The following is a 10,468-nucleotide window of genomic DNA, read 5'->3' on the forward strand; positions in this document are numbered from 1 at the left end:
TCCCCCACATTTATGGGGAATGGTTATAACATAGGAATGCACGGACAATTATGTACTTTACAGGCAAGGATCAATAGCATATGGATAAGTAGGTTTCCCCTTGGACTTTCCATAGTAAACATATGTTGGATATACTCGGTTAATCGATAGATGTGATATCTTTGAACCGTTGAGCTTTGGTGTATACCTATACAACCATATGCCAGAATTAACCCTTTACTGTTTATGGTTCTTACGGTTGTGTTCGTTTCAGCCATGAACACCTCCTGGTTTCATTAGTGTATAGAGAATAGGCTTTTGATATAAAATTCTCTTTGAAGCAGCTTTCACTTCACACTCACATAGGTGATTTCTAGCCGTGTCATCTCGTAGATACACTATTTGGTCAAATCTACCAAACTTAGCAAATCATTAAAAACTTTAAGCTTTATTACCTCATTAACAAGCCTTAAAGTCTAAACCTTGTTCCTGAACATTGTCTTTATCATGAGAATGGATTGAGTTAACTGACAATGTCGAACCGTCAGCCACAACTTTGTTTTTCTCCTTGAATCTAGTTCTTGGGATCTCTAGTCTGCTAGATAGAGTTACCGTCATCTGACTTGTCCTAAGACGTAAACCCATTCCCTTAGATGATCTTTCAACTGCCTCTCTCAGTAGGCCTTTCGTTAGTGGATCTGACAGATTATCGCTTGACTTTACATAGTCAATTGTGATAATTCCACTAAAGAGCAGTTGCATTACGGTGTTATGTCTCCTTCGTATATGACGAGACCTCCCGTTGTACATAACGCTCCCTGCCCTACCTATTGCTGCTTGACTATCGCAATGTATGCAAATAGGTACAACAGGTTTGGTCCAAAATGTAATATCCTCTAGGAAATTCCGGAGCCATTTAGCTTCTTCACTAGCCTTATCCAAAACAATGAATTCAGATTCCATTGTGGAGCGAGCAATACACTGTTTGGACGATTTCTAAGAGACTGCTCCTCTACCAAGTATGAACACATAACCACTCGTGGATTTTACATTATTTGACCCGGTGATCCAATTTGCATCACTATATCCTTCAATCACATCAGAATATTTATTATAATGCAAATCATAATGTTGTGTATGTTTTAGATGACCCAACACACGTTTCATTGCCATCCAGTGAGTTTGATTCAGATTACTAGTGAACTGACTCACTTTACTATTATCACATGCTATATCTGGTCGCGTACAATTCATAATATATATCAAACTTCCCAACACTCTGGCATATTCCAATTGAGAGTCACTTTGACCTTCATTCTTCTTAAATGTATAACTTAAATCAATTGGAGTTTTGACAACATTGAAATTCAAGTACTTGAACTTATTCAATACTTTTTCAATATAATGAGATTGAGATAATGCTAGTCCTTGGGGAGTTTTGATAATCCTGACGCCTAAGATCAAATCAGCAATTCCTAAGTCCTTCATATCGAACTTGCTGGACAACATGCACTTAGTAGAATTTATATTGTCAATGTCTTTACTCATTATTAACATGTAATCAACAACAAACAAACAATGACTTCATGAAACATTTTTAATGTAAACACATTTATCACATTCATTAATCTTGAAACCATTTGCCAACATTGTTTGGCCAAATTTAGCATGTCATTGTTTGGGTGCTTGCTTGAGTCCATAAAGTGATTTCACAAGTCTGCACACTTTCTTTTCTTTACCAGGAACTATAAACCCTTCAGGTTGTTCCATGTAAATTTCTTCCTCCAACTCTCCTTTTAAGAAGACTGTCTTTATTGCCATTTGGTGGATTTTAAGATCATGCACTGCTGCTAGTGCTATTAACATCCCAATTGATGTTATCCTTGTTACTGGAGAGTATTGTGTCAAAGTAGTCCAGACCTTCTTTTTGTATGTAATCTTTGACTACTAGTCTAGCCTTATATTTGTCAATAGTTCCATCAGGTTTCATTTTCCTTTTAAAGATCCACTTTGATCCTAAAGGTTTATTACCTGGCGGAAGATCAGCCAATTCCCAAGTATGCTTTCTTAAAATTGATTCGATCTCACTATTGACTGCTTCTTTTCAATAAGTTGAGTCAGACGAAGACATAGCTGCTTCAAATGTTTCAGGCTCATTTTCAAGCAATAGTGCTACAAAATCTGGTCCGAAAGAAGCAGGTTTCCGTTGGCGAGTACTACACCTAGGTTTCTCATTAGTTAGAATATTTTCTATTGATTCTTCTCGTGGTCGTTTAGGTCTTTGACTTGTCAACTCACATTCAGTTTTATACGGATAAATGTTTTCAAAAAACTCTGCATTATTTGACTCAATAATCATATTAACATGAGTATCAGGATTATCAGATTTGTGAACCAAAAATCGGCAGACCTTACTGTTCATTGCATATCCAATAAATACACAGTCTACTGTTTTGGGTCCAATTTTAACCCTCTTTGGTAAAGGAACCTCTACCTTGGCTAAACACCCCCACACTTTGAAATATTTCAAGTTGGGTTTCCTTCCTCTCCACAACTCATATGGAATTGATTATGTTTTTCGATGGGGTATTCTATTGAGTATCTTATTAGCCGTAAAGATGGCTTCCCCCCCAAAGGTTTCGTGGTGAACCAGAATTTATTATCAAGGCATTCATCATTTCCTTTAATGTTCTGTTCTTTCGTTCCGCCAAACCATTTGACTAAGGTGTATAAGGTGCAGTAGTTTGATGAATAATACAGTATACCAAACATATCTCTGCAAAAGGAGATTTATATTCTCCACCCCTATCACCCTGAATCATTTTTTTCTTTAGATTCAATTGGTTCTCCACTTCATTTTTGTATTGCTTAAATGCATCAGTTGCTTCATCCTTACTATCAAGCAAATATACATAAAAAAATCGAGTGCAGTCGTCAATAAAATTCATAAAATACTTTTTCCGACCACGAGATTGTGTTGACTTCATATCGCATATATCTGTGTGAATTAAGTCTAAAGTTTTGAAATTCCTTTCAACAGACTTATAAGGATGTTTAACAAACTTACTTTCCACACAAATTTCGCATTTTGATTTATCGCATTTAAAATCAGGAAATATTTCTAGAGTAACCAATTTTCGCAAGGCTTTGTAATTTACATGTCCCAAACGGGCATGCCATAAATCATTTGACTCCAATAAGTAACAAAAGCAGAATTTTTATTAATACTGTCAACAATCATTACATTCGATTTGAAAAGACCCTCATTGAAGTAGCCCTTTCCTATGAACATTTCATTCTTACTTATTACAGCTTTATCACTAACTAGGACACACTTAAACCCGTTCTTAACGAGTAGTGCAGGAGAAACTAAATTCTTCCTAATAGTAGGGACCCAGAACATTGTTCAAAGTCAACACCTTGCCGGATGTTATTTTCAACATTACTTTCCCAGTTCCTGCAATCCTTGCTGTTGCTATGTTCCCATGAACAAATCTTCATCGTACTAAGCAGGAGTGTACGTTGCAAAAACTTCTTTCACAGAGCAAATGTGTCTAGTAGCACCTGAGTCAAGAAACCACTCCTTGGGATTTCCAACTAAGTTACACTCCGAGATCATTGCACACAAGTCATCTACATCTTCCATCTTTTCCACGATGTTTGATTGACTTTTGCCTTTGTCTTTGTCTTTGTCCTTTCTTGGAGCAAGACAATCAAAAGACCTATGACCAACCTTGCCACAATTGTAACAGTTGCCTTTGAATTTCTTCTTGGCCTGTTCTGACTTCTGTCCGTTGGACTTCTTTCTCTTTTTGTCTTTGGTAGAAGCTTCTTCAACAATATTAACTCCAATGCTTGTTGAACTCTTATGAGACTTTTTTTCGGCATTTTTGTTATCTTCCTCAATCTTGAGCCGAATCACAAGATCTTCAAGCTTCATTTCTTTACGCTTATGCTTTAGATAATTCCTGAAATCATTCCACGAAGGAGGCAACTTCTTGATCATTGCAGTCACTTGAAAAGCTTCATTTACTACCATATCTTCAGCAATCAGATCATGGAGAATAAGTTGAAGTTCCTGTACTTGTGATCCAACAGTTTTACTATCTACCATTTTATAGTGTAAAAACTTTGCGATCACAAACTTTTTCAAGCATGCATCTTCTGTCTTTCTTCTCAAGTGCATCCCACAACTCTTTTGAAGTTGTTATTGCACTATAGACATTATATAAGTCATCCTCTAAAGCACTCACAATGTAGCCTTTACATAGGAAGTCTGCCTGTTCCATGCTTCAATAATCATGAATTTTTCTGTCTGACATATCATCAGCAGGCACTGGAGTTTCTTCACTTGTAAATTTCTGCAGACCAAGAGTGGTAAGCCAGAAAAATACTCGTTGCTGCCATCCTTTGAAATTCGCACCAGTGAATTTACCCGGTTTCTCTGCTTGTGGTACAACAATTCGGGTTGGTGCAGCAACATCCACTGTAACACCGTTGTTTGCCATTTCTTGATAAACAAAAGTGATACAGTCTTAGTAAGCAATAACTTATAATTGCAGACTTGAAGGAGTATAAAATCACGAAGATTTTTATCTCCACCAGAAACACAGATTAATATATAATAAATTAATTTCCTTAAGAATGTTGCCAGTTTGTGTTTGAAAAATAGAATTACTAATTCTGATAAAACTTTGCAGAAACATGAAGTAACTAAAGTTTTCAGAATTAGTACAAAAGATGAACATAAATCAATTAATGTTAAAATCTGTAAAAATACGTATCAGAAAATTTTGAATAGGAAAAAGATCAAGTCCACTGAACTCACAGTGTCCCCTTAAGGAAATTATTCCTCTCTAGTATTCGAGGTTTGATTTTGAATATGACCTCCCAGGATAAAATGATCTCAATCACCAGAGTATAGATACCAAAAACTCTGGTGTTAACAAACTAATCAACAGCAGGAAAGTACATGAAGAAAATTTGAGTGTAGAAGAAGAAGAAGAGACTCAGAAAATTCATAAGGAAAGATTTTGAAGAATGAGTGGTATGTATAGACAAAAAGAATAGATTCCGAAAGGTTGCAACCCTTTAAGAATTCACACGATCATTAATGAAAGTTTGAAACCTTTCAAATGGTACTGACTGTTCCTGAAAGTTGCAACGCTTCAGAAAAGTCATGGCGGAAAATTTAAATAAAACGGAAAAGTTCAAATAAAACAGGTCGCGTTAGTCAACTAATTAATTGAAAACATTTTTGGCAATTTAATTGATTAATTAATTAAATAATTAAAATTAACTTTTTGTCCAAAAAATAATCTCTCGATCGATCATTTTTGAAGCCGAAGCCTAGACGAGCGAGTGACGACGACGACGACGTGAGGGGGTCCCTCTTTCCAACCCTTTTAACAATTAATAGAAGTGTTTTGTAAAAGTATTTAAACTCTCCTATTTTTCATTCTACCACCGATGAGGGATAAATGCCTTTTCATTATAGCATAAGAGGACTTTTCAAGTTCCCAACTCTTCAAGTTCTCCACTTTTCAAATTCCTTTCTTTCCCTCTATTTCCCATCAATTCTTGCTACATACCCAATATGTAGTTCAATCATTTTGAGTTCAGACTATATTATTTTTTAACTATTCAGTAATTTGTTCGATTATTATATTATGATCATGTGACATACTTGTGATCTCCCAAAACTGTTTGAACACTTTCTTCTAAGCATAATTGAGATATTTGCCCAATTATTTCTCTTTTCATGATCTTACGACCTTCAAACGATATTTTTTCAACCATTAATTCAAGTCAATTCCACCATAGTTTCATTATTACAAGTTAGTTAAATAATTAACTAACTTATTTTTATCGAACAAATTGGTGGAAAATTGAAGTAAAAAGTCCTAAGCGCCCCTTCTCTTCCCAAGAACGATGTTGCAGATTAATGAACCATTTTGGGACCTTTTTTCATTAGAGTCGTAGTGCTTTCGCCTAGTGGCGGAGCCACCATATATTTAGGAGGTTCATCTGAACCCCCTTCTTGGAAAATTATATTATTTTATATGGTTAAAATACTTTTTTGGATATATATAGTAGATGTGAACCCCCTTCGATTATTTTGTGTGTTGATTTCTTCAAATTTTGAACCCTCTTATCGAAAATTCTGGTTCCGCTCTGGTCTTGCCAGAACGGGATATAATGCTCTTTAGCGACTTGCATGGAGATAGAAAGTAAAAAATTTTCCCCATAGCCTCCATTTTACAAAGTACCTTCGAACCTTGACGTAAGATACTAATTCATTCACACTAAGTCCAACATCGGGAGTAAATTCACTATATAAAGGTTCCATGAATTCTTTAATGCCTTAGCTACTAAAAAATATGATCCAAGCTTAGTCATACCATCCAATCCATTCCCGGATTGTCTAGACCTCATCGTGCTCATATATTGTTTGAGACTAACCTAACCTAAAAATTTCAAATCACTATGCAAAATATTCCAGACCCAAAACTTTCACTATTGATCTACCCATAATGATCGAAAGGGAATGTTATACTGTTATTTCTATATCTGAAGTTGAACTTTCCTACACATCTTGAATTATTACATTAACATCATATCTGTCCTCAACTATCATATTGTGCTATATAATCCACTAAATTTAAGATTTAAAATTAATATTATAAATATTGTATAAAAAATAATTAAGTTTCCATAGACTTAATTAAAAATATAAAATATGTTAGATTAAAGTTTTATATAATAATAATAAATGATTTGGTGTCAATAAATAGTGTCCCACCAATTTTTTGTGACACTATTCACATATCAATATAGTATTGAGTTAGAGCTAAAAAAATAAAATATTAAATCAAGAATATAACGTTGTATCAAAGATGATTTCAAAATAATCTCCCCAAATCAATCTAAGTCAGGTGAAATTTAATGTAGTAATAGCTATTTGATCGAAATTTTAGTGTATGTTTGTTAACAAACAAATAGCGTGTCCCATAAAAATTCGGCTTAATGATCAAATTACTTTCTAATTTTTGCGTGAATTTGATTTAAAATTCTTCAAACTTTTAAAAATAAAAATATGTTTGAATCCCTAATACAGTAGAAATATTAATTTAAAGGAAAAGAAAAAAACAAAATTATAGCCAAGTTGATGACAACCTTTGTAATGTTCCCTTAAATTCAGTGACTCCATTCCAAAAACAATAGAATCACTACTGGTTTGCGTCAGCAACATAACGTTGGCCTTGGGAACTGTGTCTCATAGCTGTATACTGGGTCCCACTTCCGCAAATCAATAGGCTCGAAAATCTGTATAGGGTAGGATCCGAACCTATAGATCTTCCGAGGCTCAATCTAAAACGTGTTTAAATATTATTGGTAAAACTAACTTTTCGAAGAATTTCAGATATTCTCAGTTCATTGTTTGTTCAACTCTCTGTCAGTTCTAATTTCATGTGATTTTTTTTTCAAATTCGTTTCAAAAGGAATTGTTATTTTATTATAATTTCAAATAATGAAATTTAAAATTGTACTTTTACCTATAATCAGTAGCGGATTTAAGATTGTCTTTTAGAGAGTCAATAATTTTAATAAACAATTATAATTATGAGGTTAGTATGACTAGAATTCAGAAATTAACACTTTAACCACTAAATTAAATGTTTAAATTGTGTCAAGAGGTGTCAATACTTATATATGTATTTACTAAAACAAAATTTGACATCTATATACAATATATATTTAATATCTTCACTAAAATAAGAAATAATTACTAATAATTATACTTATACTCTAATAATATTCATAATGTTACAAAACAATACAATGTGGATGTACACTATTCCAAAAGTTACTACATAACCTCCTCCATTACGATGATAAACATAACCACCACAACCTCCAATTTTATAACCATTATCTTGTAACCTTTCACTTTCATAACCTCCCCATTGTATTCATGTTAATTTCATGTTTATGACTAACTTTTGTATGCCTCTATGTTACACTATAAATAGAGACATAAGACTTCATATTGTATACACTTGAAGGTTTAATGAATACTTGAAATAATAAGAAAAACTTTCAATCTCTTGTCTACATATTTCTATTGTTATCATCTATTATATTTGTTGTCTTATTTTACTTTAGTTTTACAACACGTTATCAACACGATTGTTATACTATTGAAGGATTGAAGCAAAGAAAATATAAAGAAGGTAAACATTATTTGTGTTTATTTTTCTCTCAAGGTAAATTACTATATAATTTACTCTATATTTTACTTTTGATCATGCATCATTGATTTTCTTACCATCTCAAAATCATATGAGTCCAACAAGTTGCTTGTATTTTTAGCAAACTTTTAATTTGATCACTTATATATTTAAAAGTAAAATTAGTTTTGTAAGTTAACAATTTATAAAGAAATTATTCTTTAGGATGTTGTTTTATTGAGTTATGTGGCATATACATATTGATTGAGTATTATTGTTGGTAACTTTTGCACATCTTTATTTTTCTTTATCTAAACATTTACTTGTTGAGTTATTAGCATATTATTTGTACAAACAAAACTTGTTTTATAGTTATTCTAAAATGGTTAGTAAATTATAATAATCTTCATAACCATGTTGAGAGGGACTATTAAAATGTTTGAATTTATTCTAACTTGGGACATTCATCTGATTCTAACACGTTGTTCTAATTAATTGATTTTGTTCATTTTTCTTATATATTAAGTCAGGTTCATATTATATGTAACACCCCATATAAAAAATATATCAAAAATCAGCTTTTCAGAAATCTGCAGGTGCAATCGACGATCACTATCGACGGACCGTAGTCTGATCTACGACTCGTACTGCACATTCGTCGTTTGTGATTGAAACTCTCCCATAACACAGCCCAGAAAAATGGACTATGTGTTGATCCACGGACAGACCTATGGTCCGTAGCCTGTGTATGTCGATAAACACCCCATTTACCTATCCTTTGACATGAATCACGATTGACCAGTACGGTTCGCAGGTGAAAATTCGCAGACAGTTAGGGGAAAATGTTGTTGGGTCAACTTCAAATAATCATAACTCTTAGAAAAAAATTAATTAGGTATCCCATGGCCTATGAAATGATAGATAATTGAATTAGCTTTTCATAGCCAGTGAATTGGTAAAATCAGACCTCTGAGTAAAAAGTTATGTCCGTTTTAGTAAAGGCTTGTCGAACAGACCCAACCTACGGACCCAACCTACGGACCGTCGATTGAACGACGGCCTGTCAATCTTGGTCGTCGTTTGGTCCGACAACAATTAACTCAGGGCTCTTTTGCCACTTCGTTTAATACCTAAGATACATCATTTTGACCCTAAATCATTAGATTTTAGTTAGATTAAGCCTAGAAACATAACTAAAACTTACCTAAGTCAAATTATTAAATGAAAACTTAGAAAATAAGAAGCAAGAAAGGGGAAAAAGTTTAAAATCCTTAGTTCAAGAACGTAATAAGGTTCCATCAGTTCCAACCCCGAAATCTAAATATTTCTATGTGGATTTCATCACTAGGTATGTGGGATTTCACTCGTGGGTTCCTTTCAACCATTAGATCCCTAGTTTTCAGTTAGTTCTTGATTCTCTTACCATGATTAAACTAGGATTTCTAGAATTATAGCAGATCAACAAATTAGTCAAATACATGTTCCAAATTATATTGTAAAATTATTATTCAGTTTATTGCATGAATTTCATAACCCTAGCTATTTATTTCTTTAGTTCTTGAATTACACATGCTAGGCAGATTTTTCAGTTACTTCAGATATACATGCTCAGTTATTAATGTATCATTATTAGATTAATTGTTGCATTCTCAGTTTGCATATTCAGTTTTGACCTATCCAGTACTTACAGAAATTCAGTCATAATGTCTTAATCACTTTAGTCATTGGAAGTAGCATAATACCGAGTTGGACAAGGGTTCAGCGTACCCAAATACTCCCAAAATTACTAGCCAGGTTGGATGTAAGTCTCCTCTATGGGCATCGGTTTAGTGATCAAGCCAGCTTGCCTTTATACCTCTTGCAGGGTATATTAGGTCCTTTGGATGGCATCGGACTCCACATTTAGCTCATGTGTTTTTATTATCGGTTATTAGTAGCTCCCACAGTTCAGTCAGACTCTCTTGCATTGACCATATTTACAGATCAGTAAGTATTCAGTATCAACATGTTCTAAATTTGGTCATTGCATCCAGATAGATCAGAATTCAGTATATCATGTTCAAAACATTTTACTTGTTTTTGTGCTTTTTCAGTTATGTTTTATTTCAGCTTTACTCTATCGGACATTCTCTGTACCTTTCAAGTACTGACGCATACGTGCGCTACATTTTCTCATGATGTAGGTTCAGGTTCTCAGCATCCAGATCGCGCTTAGATAAATTTCCGATTCAGTATTTAGTCCTTTAGTTTCAGTTATT

The 10,468-nt window shown here is 33.6% G+C and overlaps 1 protein-coding gene across 1 annotated transcript in view; it reads right to left on the reverse strand.

Annotated features, from left to right (window-relative positions):
* The window catches only part of LOC114078022 (L-type lectin-domain containing receptor kinase V.9-like), a 33,929-nt gene extending 29,442 nt beyond the window's left edge, over positions 1-4,487 (reverse strand). Inside the window, exon 1 of the mRNA XM_027918518.1 lies at positions 4,415-4,487. Within this exon, the coding sequence (XP_027774319.1) occupies positions 4,415-4,487 (73 nt within the window). The remainder of the gene's footprint in view (positions 1-4,414) is intronic.
* Between the last annotated feature and the right edge of the window lie 5,981 nt (positions 4,488-10,468).

This window comes from Solanum pennellii, chromosome 7, assembly GCF_001406875.1.
Source record: "Solanum pennellii chromosome 7, SPENNV200".
NCBI lineage: Eukaryota > Viridiplantae > Streptophyta > Magnoliopsida > Solanales > Solanaceae > Solanum > Solanum pennellii.